Source organism: Rissa tridactyla, chromosome Z (genome assembly GCF_028500815.1).
Source record: "Rissa tridactyla isolate bRisTri1 chromosome Z, bRisTri1.patW.cur.20221130, whole genome shotgun sequence".
Classification (NCBI taxonomy): domain Eukaryota; kingdom Metazoa; phylum Chordata; class Aves; order Charadriiformes; family Laridae; genus Rissa; species Rissa tridactyla.
The window spans coordinates 33,979,514-33,996,535 of NC_071497.1; the positions used below are offsets into that span (position 1 = coordinate 33,979,514).

At 43.2% G+C, this 17,022-nt stretch overlaps 1 protein-coding gene across 1 annotated transcript; it reads right to left on the reverse strand.

The window, feature by feature from the left end:
* Nucleotides 1-1,178: 1,178 nt before the first annotated feature.
* CHRNA6 (cholinergic receptor nicotinic alpha 6 subunit) lies at nucleotides 1,179-16,449 on the reverse strand. Its single transcript, XM_054186673.1, is given in 9 exon segments — nucleotides 1,179-3,238; nucleotides 6,039-7,026; nucleotides 7,140-7,249; nucleotides 11,906-11,950; nucleotides 13,650-13,789; nucleotides 16,147-16,292; nucleotides 16,294-16,352; nucleotides 16,355-16,419; nucleotides 16,422-16,449. Coding segments are annotated over 9 exon segments (1,704 nt in total). The 3' UTR covers nucleotides 1,179-3,115.
* Between the last annotated feature and the right edge of the window lie 573 nt (nucleotides 16,450-17,022).

Consider the following 17,022-nt stretch of genomic DNA (forward strand, 5'->3'; position numbering starts at 1 on the left):
TGATGAGGTAAACTGTCCAAACCCCATGTTTGAGGTCCAGAGGCAAGATAGAGAGATGTGTAGTACTGTAAGTGACAAAGACAGGGAGCTGGTGCATGGAGGTCTTCTAACTGGAGATGAGGAGCTGTACAATTTGAATGATTTGACAAAAAGTCAAGGATTTTGCTAAAGTCAGCTTACTGGCTGTGGGGTAGTAGCTGTCACGCCTAAGACACCAATGGGCACTTGCAGCCCAGAAAGCCAACCACATTCTGGGCTGCATCAAACAAGTGTAGCCAGCAGGGAGAGGGAGGTGATTCTGCCCCTCTACTCTACTCTGGTGAGACCCCACCTGGAGTACTGCATCCAGCTCTGGAGTCCTCAGTACAAGAAGAACATGGACCTGTTGGAATGGGTCCAGTAGAGGAACACGAAGATGATGAGAGAGCTGGAGCACCTGTGCTATGAAGACACGCTGAGAGAGTTGAGGTTGTTCAGCCTGGAGAAGAGAAGGCTCCAGAGAGACCTTATAGTGGCCTTCCAGTACCTAAAGGGGGCCCTCAGGGAGAATGGGGAGGGACTCTTTGTCAGAGAGTGTAATGGCAGGACGAGGGGTAACGGTTTCAAACTGAAAGAAGGTAGATTTAGATTGGATATTAGAAAGAAATTCTTTACTGTGAGAGTGGTGAGGCACTGGAACAGGTTGCGAAGTAAAGTTATGGATGCCCCATCCCTGGAAGTGTTCAAGGCCAGGCTGAATGGGGCTTTGAGGAACCTGGTCCAGTGGGAGGTGTCCCTGCCCATGGCAGGTGGGTTGAAACTAGATGATCTTTAAGGTCCCTTCCAACCCAAATCATTCCATGATTCTATAATGCAGTGCACCTTCAGCCACAATATTTTGATTGTTTGTATGGTCATAGACTGCAACAGTGAATGCTGGCAGTCAGATGTCTTTCCTGTAGAAATGAAACTTTCAGGCTCAGAATGCAGCTCTCCTCTTCAAATTCCCTTTCTTTCCCCTCCCCTCTTTTCTGCTTAAAGAGCCAGCATAGCCAATGTAATTTAGTAGCATCTCTAAACACATTGTACAGCAGGGAATTTTTTAATAATCAGGAATTCTTCAAGAAAGTATATCCCAGGAATGATATTTAATTGACAGGCTGACAAAACAATCCATGCTTGTTCATACATCTGTCGGTCAGTCACTACATAATTATGCAACATCCAGGGCAATTACAGAAAATATGGTTTTCTTCTAGAAAAACATGACATTACATATTTCAACTACTGGATTAAGACAGTTATATTCTTGTCATTCCACCTTTATCTCCAACGTATAAATTTATTCAGTCCTATTCTCTTTATTATGGAGCATCAAAAAGAGTAAAAGGCCAGTCAGAAACAGAGTGTCATACTTTCCATGGATTGGTGATGCTCAAAGCAGAGACTGACACATGGCAGACATTGAAAACACTGTACTGACACTGTACAATTAAATTTAGAGCCTCCTATAGGACTTCTACAAGGGCTTTATACTCTTGAAGCCATTGGCTTTAATTGGAATGGTGCCTTTTAGAGAAGGATCCTTGAGCACTAAACCAACAGGAATCTAAACAGAGAAGGGACATGAGGGAAACTGTCCACATAGTATAGAAACCACATCAGGTGCACATTTACAAAGTGTTTCGGCATTAAGCGCACTACCACTGGGAACCTGGCTACACAGCAGCAACCTCAGCCCCAAAGGAAGTGTTCCTACAGCGACAGCTTTGCATACACAGCACTGACCCATGAGGAGTCAGCTCAGAAAATTACTGCAGAGCTGATTGTACCAAGGTGCCTGGCTTTACACTGGATTCATGATTGCCAGTCTTCTCCTGCTGGGATGTGTGTAACCCACGTTGGTCTTGAGTTTTAAAAACACAGAAAAACTCAGATCAACCCAATCCTGTCAAGCCAATTCTGCCTGTGATGAGACAGAAAACCCCTTCCCTGTTAGGCTTATGTCTCAGCATGAGCAAGTAAGAGTTTTCAGAGCAGAACCTGTGGACAGGGATCACTGTTAACCTGACAAGAGAAATGTGCCTTGCAAATCCTACTGGAGCTCACCAAGGTCTTGATATTCAGTATCAGGAAGTAAAGGAGACTTTGGTCACCTGCAAATTAAGTGGCAGATGAACTAGCTTTTAAATGTCGTAGAAGCATGTAGGTTTCAAATGTGGGTGCCTTCCATGGTAACCAGAGATAGTTCAGGTCTTTTCTGGTTTTCCATAGTGCATCCAGGTTATTCCTCTTTGGTGACTCTAGGATGCTTCAAATGATGTCAGCAGGGCTACATGCAGTGCAAAATACTTACTCAGTTTGTCTTCGACTATGATTAAGTGTTTAAGACCTGTCTGACTTCAAACATAAATGTAAACATGTGCTTTGTTGATCTGGGACCCTCATTTGTGTACATATATTGCAGAAGATGAGGTCTGCTTATTTTAGATTGTATTGAAAATGTTACAGGGTCAATGGATTGGTTTGATTGTACTTTTATTTTGATTATTGGTTGCCCTGACACAGGACCACTACAAAAAGCATTGGTCCAGTCAGTAGGACTGTGTTACCTCATGTAAGTACTGTACCAAAGACTAGCTGTTGTACAAGGAGAGAAATAGAGAGGAAATGTAAATTAACTCAAAGGTGAGCAAGAGTTCTGACCAGGAGAGAAAAATGAAGCCAGGTAGAGTCCTCTCTGGGCAATGCACTCAGAAGTGCCTGAACTGTCCCAGTAGCCCCCTGTACTGAAACCAAGGGAAAAGCTCAATAACTTCAATCTGCTCCTGTGATCTTGAGTGTGATTGTTATTGCTGATCTCACTGAGGGGAAGGACAGGAAGGCACTCTAAAAATCCCAGGCATTCTGCTCTAGAAATACCACATGCTCATCTCCTATTTTCAGTCCTCTTCTCATTCCATTTTGGGTTGTTTGCTTTCCTAGAGGACCCTTCCCTCTCTTTCTCCTTTTCTCTGTGCCTGGGTGCTGAGGGGACGATGAGCAGAAGGGTTATGTAAAAGGACAGAAATATAGGGGACAGTTCCAAACCGAAAAGGAAACAAGAACAAAAGTGCATAAAAAACTGTGGATCAAGTTATGTATCTGCTATTAGTGGCTGGATAAAGAGCCCTGCTGTCCCAAACACACAAAGGATTATAAATACCCAGAGAAATACTCTGTCTATCACCATAGCTACGTATTTCCAATCATCTTCCACCTGTAAGACAAAAAAAAAGAAAAGGATAAAGTACATGTAATGTAACGTGCAACCGTGAGTTGACATTATGCAGTAGAAACGTCCCTTGTGCTTTTGAACATGAGGAAGAACACACTTGCAGTCAAGAATGTTGCTTGTTGTGCTTATAGTTGCTGCAGATTTCAAGTGTCTTTAGAGGGGGCTGATTTTCTAATAGTATTTAGCACTTTTGGCTGAGAACATTCAACACTGCCCTAGTCTGCTGAATTTTTCTAAATATTCAAATCTGTTGGCAAGCTATGGCTGTGACGCTGACATTAACAAATAGGACCCCATCACGTGGTGGATGCTGAGTGGGGCAGTTTAACAGCAGGCAGAATCATCATAGCTGCACATCACTAGACCCTGTCAAAGGATTTATCCTAACAGCCCACACAAGAAACAGTTCGCTATTCTGGCCTGATTTGCCACAGCGTCACTCTAATCAAGCCATACTGATTTCAGCAAACTGGACAGCTGGACACATGGACTTCAGCAAAGCAAGGGCCCTGACTGAGCAAACCACGGTGTCGTGTGCTAAGCAGGCCAGGGTGGATCTTTTATGTCTGAGAGATACATCTTAGAACCACATTCAATGAAGTTGCTGTCCTTTAAACTGTAGCTACCTACAAGGACCGCTGCATCAAAACATTCACTCATAAAAAACTAGTGACTGGTTAAGAGCTATCTGCTGAGGGATCTTCCACTTGTTTTCACAACTTCTTGGTATTTTCCTCCAAGAGGCTGCTGCTGTGCTTTCTGTGAAAAAACAAACAAACAAACAAACCAAAAACCCCAAAAAACCCACCAAAAAACCAAAACCGCAGCAAGAACTCCAGCTTCTTTAAATGTTTCCACAATTTTTAAAGGGATTTTATTTATACAGGACTAGTGCATAATAACACCCATATGGCTTTGTATATCTGGCAGAAGCTGCCGGCAGAATCATTTCCTCAGTGACTGCCCTAGAAAAATTTCTCAAATTAAAAATCCTGCTTCCCATCCCTAGTATGCTTTGAAAGGTAAGATACAGAGCTGCTGACGCACACTCCAGACTAAGAATACAATTTCATGTGGCGGGAGAGATTTGCAAAATGCAAATCAGCAAAACTGGCAATGGAATAAGCTCTATAATCAAGGCAGCATGTTATTCAAACTGCTTCATACAAAGCCTCTTCTTTTTTGGAGTGCATTGGAGAAATCAGCTGAATACGGTACATGGATATGTTTTGGGCAGCTGGTGTGTCAGTGACAGCAGGGCTAAAATGTTGGGGTCAAGCAAAACGTGAAGGGCACAGTTACGAAGTAAGGCTCCACTCAATCCCCATCCTCCTCTGTGCTGATAGATTCCTGTATTTTGCTTTGGGCTGGCATGTATTATCCGCTCATCCCATGAATTCAGTCACGGGGCCTTAATTGTAACCCTTTATTCAGAAAGTTATGGACTTCGTTTTCAGATGCAACTTCTTCTATAGGACATAAATAAGGGGAAAAAAAAGTAATTTGGGGATTGCACGAATGGGATTGCAGCATGAATTTGTGCTGATTTTGACAAAATATTCTGATAGAAAGAATGGCTCTCAATGTTTCCCTCTAAAAGTACTAGTTTTTCAATAAAAATACAACAGTATTTAATTTTTAAATGAATTTTTCCATCATAGAGCACCTAAAAAACTTCAAAACCTAAAGCAAACATTTCATGACAGGTCAAAGATAAATATTTCATTAGGTTCTAAACACTTTTAGAGAACATCTTGAAGTGTCAGAGAGGCCTGGGTGTGGGGGGATTTCAGATAATCTTTCTTGGAGCTGCTTTTAGTTGCTTGTGTTTACACCTGAGGACATGGCCCCAGAATTCTCTAAATTCCAACATGCATCATTTTCTATGACAGTAATCCCAGCCAGGATGAAATTTTTATTACCTCATACAAGCAAATCCGTTAGTTCAAATGCTAAGTCTCATTTTTAACCCCCCCCCCTTTTTTAATCTGTTTTTATTCAGCTGTCTTCCCCCAAAACTCAACTTTTATTTCAATATATGTTTGTCATGCCTGAAAATACTGTATTGCTGAAGACACAATTAGTCAAATCACTGTAAAAAAAAAAGAAACAGAACACACCAGACTGAAACAAAGTATAGACAACAATATTCTGAAAGAAATATCTTTACCAGATTTATCACTGTCCAAGAATGACTCTTCTCCAGGTGAACTTACTGTGCTGCTAGACAAGCCCTGTTCTTTAAAATGCAGTTCCCAAATTTTCTTGTTCCATTACTAACACAGAAAAGCACCCTGATTGGCAAACAGCGTCCTTAGTATCGAGATGTCTCTGCTTACCAGGGCTGAGCAGTTGGTGAGCAGTGGAAGAGGGTTGCTTCTGAGGATCTACAGAAGAAGGGTTGTAAGAGACCTTGAAAGGTCTCGACTAGTTTATCCTCTGCCCCATGGCAGGATCAACTCTACCTGAACCACTGCTTATCAAAGTTCATTCCTCAGCCTGACACTTGTCTTCTTTTCCTTTGGAGGGTGAGCCTCATGTCTAATCTAAAACTGTCTTGCTGCTTAAATTATCCACTGGAGATAGAGGAAGAACAGATGAGATCACTTTTCTTGTTCCATCCCCAATGGATGATTTATCTCCTCCCTTTGAGACCCATTCACAGGTCTCAAAATTTTCTTCTCTAGACACAACTCCAGTTCCTCTGGCCATCCATCCTAGATCATGTTTTCACTTGCTCGAAGTGTGGCCCCATGCCCAGCTGAGGGGTTATCTGCCTTACCTCTTTGGTTTCATTTTGAGACCTCATGTTCTCTGCGATAAATTGAACGCTGCTAATGACGTCCTTCACTTCTGGGGAGTACTCCATGTGCTCTGCCATCCATTTCAGTGACTGATGGCTCAGTTGTCTTCTTTTGGTGGTAGTGAGTTCAGTTGCCTTATCACAGTGACTGCATCGCTGCTCTTTGTGTAATTTGGTACCTTTGTGCTTGCTGTGCTTTGACTTGCCTGATGTATCAGCTGATCCTGTCTTGGATTTTCTGGAGGCATTTTTTTTCTGCAGTTCTAGCGGTCTCTGCATCAATAGGACTTTGGGGAGCAGGCTAAGAAAGACGGTTTTTACCCATTTGGGCATTGTGTGTGTGGTTGGAGTCCTGTAATGTATATTCAGGACAAACACTGTGATGACAATTGACAGAGTCACAAATATCATAGTGAAGAGTAAATATTCACCTACGAGGGGAATTACTAAAGAGGTGGATGGGATTGTTTCTGTGATCACCAGTAAAAATACAGTCAAAGAAAGGAGCACAGAAATGCAAAGAGTCACTTTCTCACCACAGTCAGATGGCAGGTAAAAGACTAACACAGTCAGGAATGAAATGAAGAGGCAGGGAATTATCAGATTTATGGTGTAAAACATTGGCAACCTTCGAATGTAAAAGGAATATGTTATGTCTGTGTAGATTTCTTCACAGCAGTTATATTTGATGTCATGTTTGTAGCCAGAAGCATCAACTATTTCCCATTCACTGTTTTCCCAAAAGTCATTCATATCTACTTTGGATCCAATGATCAGAAGATCAATTTTGGCTTTGTCATAGGTCCATGAGCCAAATTTCAGTGAACAGTTCTGATGATCAAATGGGAAAAAGGTAATATCCATAGGACAGGAGCTTTTAAAAATAGCTGGTGGTGTCCAGGTGATCATTCCATCATAGCGAAGGAGGGCTTTGGTCTTGCCTTCAACTTGAAAATCTCCCACAGCACTAAAAACACAAATGAGGCAAAGAAAATTACCATGAAAGAAAAATGTCTTTCATGGACACTGCAAGATGATACTTTTGAAAGAAAGGGTAAAATAGAAAAGTATTACTCATACTTATTATACAAGACAATATCTGGTTTCCAAATTTTATCTGCTGGTACCCGAACAAATTCAATGCCATTGTATTCTCTGGGATCCCATCGCAATTTGTAGTCATTCCAAATCTGAAAGAAGAATGGATAAGGATTTTAAAACCTTGAACTATCAGTAAATATCTGCTTCTCGGATATTCCTGTAAAATGGCAGGCTATGATAAAGACTGAAAGTGCAGCACACGTAGAAGGGGACAATGGACTGAAAGACAACAAGGCCATGACCTGGAGTAACACTGGACACATATGAATATTGTTCCTGTTGATTTGCTATTCCCTCCTCTGTGAGGGGATGGGATGCCAACTCTTATTCATTGCTGACATGCTGAGATGTCTGTCTTACTACATCAGTATAGCCCCCTACCTGTGCAAGGTTACCTCCCCACTGCAGAGAGGAAATAAAGGCCTTGCTGCTGCTGTCATGAGAGAGCACCTCACAGGATAAAGGAGGCCAGCATCAAAGGAGACCAGGATCCAAATCACTCAGTCTGCAAGGAACACAGCAGTGGGCACAGTAAGTTCTGTGGCTGGGTGCTAGATTGAGGAGGACAGGGGGTTCCCAGAGCCAGGGAAACCCGAAAAAAAGCAGAGTGCCCCACCAGGAGCCGGCATCTCTCTCGAGCAAGGCTGACTTGGTGGAGTGGGTGTTCCTGGAAGCAACCGTGGGAGATTTAAACACCTCTAGGGAGCTCGAACACCCAGGAGTGCTGGCGAGTCAGTCAGGACATGGCATGGCAGTTTGCGCAGAAGGGCTCTGCACCCTGATTGTGGGCCCACAGCCCAGGGAAGTGCTCAAGGTCTCTGCCAAAATGCTTGTCACTTGTCTTAGAGTTAAACCTATGGAGTCTCCTCAGTGCTCCTATGGAAAAAGCCCCTCAGATGTGTGATGCATCCACCCAGATGGAACTGGTAAGGAGGGAGACTTCAGTGCAGGTGGTAGGTTGCAGTGAGAGCCCAGACCCTTCTCCTTCTCCTGGCAGAAAGGTACGTACTTGCACAGGGTGTGCACAGGTTGATGATCTGTTACATCAGGTGGCTGAGTTGTAAGAAATGATTAAAAGGTTGCCCAGTATCAGAGGAGCAGAGGCAGAGATAGATAGGCGGTTTCATTACCATGTTCCTGTAGTGTACAATGAGTACATCCCATGTACTGAGAATGAGGCACCTTGGACCCTGGTGACCACAAAACCAGGAGGGATGGGATCAACCTGTCTAGAAGGGGCAAGGGAATCTTTGGCAGCAGGCTGGCCAACTTGGTGAAGCAGGCTTCAAACTGGAGGACTTGGGGGGTGGGGTGCAGGGTGGCAATGCTCATGCCAACTTAGCCAACTGGGGAATAAGCCAGGCCAACCAGAGCAGTGACAGATGTTTCTTAGCTGACTCCCAAGATGACATCCAGAAGGCCAACGACCTCAAGGGTGTGAATGGCTCCTGTGGATCTTCTTGCTCCCCTCCAGGGAAATCTGTGTGTTCAACTACCTCTCTGAAATGCCTGTACACCAACGCACACACCAAGGGGAATAACAGGAAGAACGAGAGATCTGTGTGCAGTCGCAGGACCATGATCTCATTGCAATTACAGAGACATGGTGGGATAGTTCACATGACTGGAATGCTGTCATGGATGGCTATATACTTTTTAGGAAAGACAGGCCAGCAAGGTGAGGTGGAGGAGTTGCTCTCTATGTGAGAGAGCAACTGGAACATATTGAGCTCTGCCTAAAGGTGGATGAAGAACGTGCTGAGAGTTTATGCGTTGGAATTAAAGGGCAGGGTAATATGGGAGACACTGTTGTGGGTGTTTAGTACAGACCACCAGATCAGGAAATCAATGAGGCCTTGTGCTGACAAACAAAGAAGGACTAGTTGGGGATGTGAAGGGGGATAGCCTTAGCTGCAGCCACCATGAGATGGTGGAGCTCAGGATGCTGTGTGGAAGAAAGCAGGGCAAAAAGTAGAATTACAATCCCAGACTTCAGGAGAGCTGACTTTTGACTCTTCAAAGACATGCTTGGAGGAATCCCATGGGTTAAGGCCCTAGAAGGTAGGGGGGCACAAGAGAGCTGGTTAATATTTAACGACCGCTTCCTCCAAGCTCGAGATTGGTGCATCCCTACGAGCAAGAAATCAGGCAAAGGAGGCAGGAGACCTGCACGGATGAACAAGGAGCTTCTCAAAAAACTCAGAGGGAAGAAGGAAGTTTACAGAATGTGGAAAAAGGGACTGGCTGCTTGGGGGAAGTATAGGAGCATCGTCAGAGTATGCAGGGATGCAACGAGGAAGGCTAGGGTTTGCTTGGACTTATCAAATGAGGTCAAGGACAAGAAGAAGGGCTTCTTCAAGTACATCAGTAGCAAAAGGAAAATGTAGGCCTGCTGCTGAATGAGGTAGGTGCCCTGGTGATGGAGGATGCAGAGAAGGCAGTTACTGAATGCCTTCTGTGCTTCAGTCTTTACTGCTAAGGCCAGCACTCAGGAACTCCAGACCCTGGAGGTAAGAGAGACAGCCTGGAGTAATGAACACCCTCCCTCGATCTAGGAGGATCCGGGTCAGGGATCATTTAGGCAAACTTGACACCCACAAATCCATGGGCCCTCATGGGATGTACCCTCGAGTGCTGAGGGAGCTGGCAGATGTTATTGTGAAGCTGCTCTGCAACATTTTTGAAAGGTCATGGAGAACAGGAGAGGTGCCTGAGGACTGAAGAAAAGCTAATGTCACTCCAGTTTTCAAAAAGGGCAAGAAGGAGGACCCAGGAAACTACAGGCCAGTCAGCCTTACCTGCATCCCTGGAAAGGTGATGGAACAGATCATGCTGGATGTCATCTCTAAGCATGTGGAGGAAAAGAAGGTTATCGGGAGTGGTCAGCATGGATTCACTAAGGGGAAATAATGCTTGACCAGTCTGGTAGCCTTCTATGATGGAATGACTGGCTGGGCAGATGAGGGGAGAGCAGTGGACATTGTCTACCTTGACTTCAGCAAGGCTTTTGACATAGTCTCCCGTAACATCCTCATAGGGAAGCTTAGGAAGGGTGAGTTAGATGAGTGGAGAGTGAGGTGTATTGCGAACTGGCTGAATGGCAGAGCTCAGAGCATTGTGATCAGCGGCACAGAGTCTAGTTGTAGGAATGTAACTAGCAGTGGTAGCCAGCAGTCAGTACTGGGCCCAGTCTTGTTCACTACGTTCATCAACGACCTGGATGGGGGGACAGAGTGTAACCTCACCAAGTTTGTTGGTGATATAAAACTGGGAGGAGTGGTTGACACACCAGATGGCTGTGCCACCATACAGAAAGACCTGGACAGGCTGGACAGTTGGGCGGAGAGGAACCTTATGAAATTCAACGTGGGCAAGTGTAGAGTCCTGCACCTAGGGAGGAATAACCCCATAGACAGGTACAGGTTAGGGGCTGACTGCTGGAAAGCAGCTCTGCAGAGACTTGGAAGTCCTGGTGGACTCCTCCCGCTCTACTCTGCCCTGGTCAGGCCACATGCAGAGTACTGTGTCCAGTGCTGGGTCTCCCTGTTCAAGAAGGACAGGGAACTACTGGACAGAGTCCAGTGGAGGGCTACAAAGATGATCAAGGGAATGGAGCACCTCTGTTATGAGGAAAGGCTGAGAGACCTGGGTCTGTTTAACCTGGAGAAGAGAAGACTGAGAGGGATCTCATCAATGCTTATAAATATCTAAAGGGTGAGTGTCAAGCAGATGGGGCCAGACTCTTTTCAGTGGTGCCCAGTGGGCACAAGCTGAAACACAGGAAATTCCATCTGAACGTGAGGAAAAACTTCTTTACTTTGAGGGTGGCAGAGCACTGAAACAGGCTGCCCAGAGAGGCGGTGGAGTCTCCTTCTCTGGAGATATTCAAAACCCACCTGGACGCGTTCCTGTCCAGCCTGCTCTGGGAGAACCTGCTTTGGCAGGGGGGTTGGACTAGATGATCTCCGAACATCCTTTCCAACCTCTACAATTCTGTGATTCTATGATTCTAATGAGGAAGGAGGTACATGTATACACTAAGAGGCAGTTGCTGCCAGGGGACTTTATTGATTCCACAGGGGTAGCAAATTACCACATCAGGAGCAGCAAGGGATGCCCAACAGCTCTCTTGTATTGCTGTCTAGTGCCCTATCATGGGACCATGCTCCATGCTCTCGCAGCCTATCCCAAAGATCTTGATCATAAATACAGTGTCTTTTACAGAAATCAATGTCTGAAAGAAACTGGTTTTGTGGAAGTTGGCTTATTTTTCTCAGCACTTTATGTCCTGTAAAGGTCTTTGTCTATGTATAATTGCTAAAACCATCAGGAAAAATGGAGGCATGTTCCTCTTGCTAATAAATATTTTGGTTGGAATCTTCAATATGGAAATGACCTAGGACTGCAGAGGTGCACATTTAATCACTCTTTAACGGGTACATCCAGCTAGATTTATCAGATAGACTAATGATCTTGAAATTGGAGAAGAATATACCACACAGGAAAGATGGGAGATGTAACTTTATGGAAATAAGAATAAAAGATGGGAGATGTAACTTCATGGAAATAAGAATAAAGAAATTACTTTTTCAAATTTGGCTATGGTTAATGGAGCTTCTCCTTATTCATATGTTTAAAATCCTTGTCACAAAACAAGCACTTATTCTATAGATGTAGCTTACAAGGTAACACACTCTTTATCATACCAATGAAAAATGCATGAGAAATGCAAGGCAGTCACTTACATGTCTTAGCCACAAATTTGTTTCCATAATCTGATTTACTTCATCCTAGAAAGAAACACAGACATGCATATCTTCACTCCATAAATCAGTTACAGTAACCTGAGATGGCAACAAACTTACTCTGCTAAAAATGGAAACTAGAATTCCACGTTAGCTGACACCAGATTTTTTCTGTCTGTTTTCAGGGGGCTTACATATTGTGCATGGTCACGTGCATTTTTCTACCGAAAAATTTTTAAAGATCTACTGAAAAATTATGCCCCACCAATATGAGACATACAAAGAGCTGTACTGTTCTGCCAGAAGCCTGAGTACCTGGAGAACACAAAACTTAAAATTGCTCTAACCAGTACCAGAGAAATAACGTTCTGATGGTGGCTATGTGTTTTGTTGGATTCAGTGTTTATAATACTCTCTTTACACAATACAGCACTGGTCAAGATTCAAGGAAAATGGCATCTGTACCACAGTGTTCTTGCATTTCTATACAAACCTCTAGAGCAGATGCACTCACCAGCACTAGATTAGGTCACTGTCATACTGACACCTTCTTTTTACTGTCAATTATGGTTATCGTCAATCATCAATGAATCAGGAAGGTGCCGTGAGAGACACAAAAATAAAAGCTTGGATCCTGTTCTAATGAGCCTTCAGCCTAAAAGTGTTCACAAAAGACTCATGTTACATATATCTATGAATTCAGGCTGACATTCACGATGAAAATATCTGCAACAATATTGCTTTGGGTAGTTCTCTGGTTTTAAGCATGTGGACTTGAAAAATTTAAGACTTTTACAAGCCAAGGGTAAAAAATGTTATAGATGAATTTTCAACATTGCGTACTAAAGATCAAGCACAAAGATCATTTTGAAAGGCCTGTAGGGTTCCTACCTATGGGTTAAACTACCTAAGTTCTTGTAAAAATCATGACTGTTTCTTGAGAAAATTCAACTGATTCACTTATGATGCTCCTTTTTTTCTCCAAAGACAGCACTGGGAGCCAGGGGCTGCAATGTGAGACAGAACTGCTGAAACCTACCAAACCACCTGTAACATGGAAACAAAATACTTTGACTAAGGAACTCCAAAAGTTGACAAATGCCTTTACCACGAGGACTTCCAATGCTTTCATTTATACTCTCAAGATAACTTATCTCCCTGGCTGCTGTTGAATATTGCTCCTCAGTCTTTGCCTGTCACTTCATCATGGGCTCACTAGGTACCTCAGAATCAAAACTGAGCCTCTGTTTTGTGGATAATTTGCTTCACGGAGCAGACTTCAGCAAGGGTTAAGGTCAGGTTTTGCTTCTTCCACAGTTCCTCTGCCCTGCCCAGCAGGTCTCCACCTCAGACACACTCACCCTTGCATACAGTGCACCCCAGAACGCAGAACATTCTTCCCCAGCTCAATCAGGTGTCTCTGGAGTGGGCTAGCCCTGTGGAGAATGGACTTGAACATTTGGTACTACTGCTCTGGGTGCCACTGGAGCTGCTGCTGCCCGGAGCAGAGGGATTTGATACCACAGAGCAAGTAGATGAATCTGTGTATTCGAGCAACTGGAACAACTGTGCTGACAGGAAGAACAGCAAAGGTCTCAGTATGCACACGTATGCACACATGACTACGTCAGCTATGAGAGTTGCAGGTGCAACCACGACAGTTACATCTGCTGCTTTAGCAATTGGCCTGTTCGTAATTTGCAACCATCCCCAAATCTCAGCAGTATTCTGTAATGAGTCTTACCACATTTGTAAGCTGGGTAATGGCCAGTTCAAAATACACTGTGACAGGATCAGACACATTTTCCACTGGCCTGATGAACTGGTTGTACTGGGAGAAGAGTTTGTGAAATAAACGTTCCTCTGATTCACAGGCTGTGGTATCTGCGTTGTAAAGATAAAGAACAGCTATGTAAGTGGTAAGGAAGAGGGAAAGAAGGTGCTGCATAACATACTAGTCCATGCTTGTGTCCATATATCAAGACACAGGAGCACAGAGAGAAGAGGGCCGCCAGAATGCTGACACTTGAAAGCATTTTCCTGTAGGACGTTGACCGCTGCTCCATGTCTCCTGAAAGTGTAAGGTAATGGACTGAATGGAAATGTCTCCTAAGCTGGATCTACCCTATGGGCCTCCATTTGGCCCGCCCCAATATCAGACCAAAGTAGAATAAGGTGGTGTGAGGTAGAAAAAGTAGAAATGTGGTGGATTTCATCTTTGGGATTTTTTATGGTAAAACTGAGAGTTTATGAAAAGCATAGCTACTTTCTCAGAAATTAAAACCTTTAGGCTGCAACTACTTGATCAAAATCTATGTCTGGGACTTTAATTACATGATTATAATGATGCTTCCTAGTCTTAAAAACTATGACTACATTTTATCCTCATGTTCACTATTTCAGCTCTTTAGATAGTACAATTTTTGCTCTGAAGGAAGTTCATTTATTAAGTTCTATGAGGGAAAAAAAAGTGGAAATATTAAAATTTCTTACAGAACAGAATGCATCTTTGTAATACAGAGCCATTCTTTGGGAACAAGCTGTAACCCCCAGTCAATGCAGGACAGACCAGACGGCTTAGCGGGAATAAGGTATATGACAGACACTGAGCTGCCTCACTGCAGAGTCAAGAATAATGCTCTTAAACTGTTACATACAGCCCAAACCTGAAATGGTTATTTTCATAGTGCTAAAGGCTACAGACTTTGATTTCAAAAGGAAAGATTAAATCATGTGGACTCTGGCGACATCAGCTCAGAGAAATACTTTCCTTGAATAACTTTGTTATTTCAATGTTCTACTACAATTCAGCACTTAAATTCAAAATACCTTACAAGGCAAAGATTTAGAACTTGCTCATATTGAGCAGTGCTGTGTTATCAAAGCTATATGATGATGCCAAAGATATTGCTGATACAACTGAGGAAAAAATAGTTTTTCAGACAGATGGTCACAAGTTTTTGCATTAGTCCCAGACTGCACTAGAACACGTCAGGAAAGCAATCATGATAAGCCTTTATGACTGCAAATTTTAAACGTAGAAGGAGCTTGTGTCAAGCAGTGTTGTCTCTGGCATAGCATAGGACATAAATTCGCAATTTGCATTTCCTTTGGTGAACACAAGGGCCTGTAGTTGCACAGATGTCCTACAGGGAGACAGATGCTTAGTCTCAGTGTACTGCACTGGTTTCACGCTTAGACAGTCCTTCCCCGGTTTTTGAAAAAAATTACATTTCTGCCTCTAAGGTAATACAAAGCATGCTCAGATTCAGAGGACTATCACAATTAAATGTTGAAATGTTGGTTACTGGTAACTTACATGTATGGAAAGAAAATTCTAGTAAAACTTCCATGACTTGATGTTTTGTTTCATCCTTTTAACATCATCTGAAGAAGATACATGAATGTCTGTAAAGTCTGGATGTTTGTACATCAGGTATTGTGCCATTTAAAAAGGAAATTGCAATTTCATTTTCGCATTTCCTCACCACCATCCATTGCACTGTGACTAGAAGTCCCTACTGTGGGAACATGAGTTTCTTACCAGTCTCAGGACTAAAGCCGGTGAGCCTAAAATCAAGTTTCATTTGAAATTTTCCTACTGGCTTCTTAACAGACACATGCTTTAAAACAGAAACAGACAGGTATTTAGGCCTTTCATTTTTATACTTCAGTTACAGATTCTCATCCCATTGGTGCTGCTTTAAGACAATCCCTTATGCCATGCTAACACAAGCACTGTAATTCATACATGTCTTGGTCATCAGCAGAAATGAGACTTTCAAAAAAGATGTAGTGTTGTAAAATCAAAAATCCTGCAGAGCCTCATTGAGACACGTACATGGAAATCACTCCAACATATCTAACCTTAGATTACAAACAACAGTGAACAAAAATATACCAAGTTCTCACTTTTGAAGGTGTGAGTACAGAACGTGCACATCTTTAGTCTGCATTATTTAAGCAATTGCAAAATTCAAGCACCAAATGAAATTACTAGAACTCTATTACATATTCATTTTTTGCTAGAAACAGTTCATCAATTAATTATCAAACCAAAATGAAGAGTTTTATGTGTGAAAAGTAGTATTGCTTTAGCTGTCTTAAAATACTGTTGAAATGTTACAGATTTCAAGTTAGAAATAGCTGGCAGAAGATTTACATTTAATTCATTCCAGGAAAACAGAAGCAGAGACAGTGACTAGAAAATATTTTAGAGACTAGTATCAAAGAGAGCCTACCTTTAATCAAGGATGTGAACACGAATGCCCACACACAGAAAGCAGGGTAACACCAACACAGCCACCTCTCAGGATGCATTGATAGCAGCAGAATAGGGCTTCCTTTTGAGAAGAGAGGTTTGGGGAAAGGAAGAGAAGGCAAGAAGCCCCCTGGATGTTAAGTAGGCGGTACAAAGATGGATTTCAGTTTTGCATTTGCAGCAAACTCTGCAGTCTGCTGGGCAAAGCAAAGCCTTGCAGAGTTGCTTCCACTATCACCAGGCAAGGAGAGTGCTGCGCAGAGAGAAGGGAGTCGGGCAGCATCCTATCAGGTGACTTTTCACATTTCCAGTCACCCGCACCCTTGCCTCTGGGGGAATGTATGAGGCTGCAGGAGAGAGAGGGAAGGCAAGACACAGGGCGGCCAGCTGCAGCGTGGAGCAGGGGGAGGAATTCGCTCAGCCCTCCACCCTCTGTTTAAAGAACACTCATCCAAAAGCAGCTGCTTTAGCTATTGCCCGGAGCTCACCTGAGTGAGTCTGTCAGAACACGCAGAGATGAAAGAACTTCAGTTTCTTGGCTGAGAACTAATCTGCAGCAGGAGAAATGGATGCTATATGGTTTTAACACCTTTACCAGAAACCATTCAAACCTTGAAATAAGCACAGCATCATGTGATAGAATTGCCTGACGGTATTCTGAGTGAATAAATCTAAGGCAAGTAGATTTATTATTGCCGTCTGATAGGAACAACTAAGTATGACAAAAAAGTCAGCTCACAACATCAATTTTTCTATCATTTTTTTGTGTGTGCAGTTATTCCCATGCCAGTAGCCTGCCAGTGTGGAAATGGCACAGTAACAGAAAGGAAAAACATCAGGTGCTGTTACAGAAGTA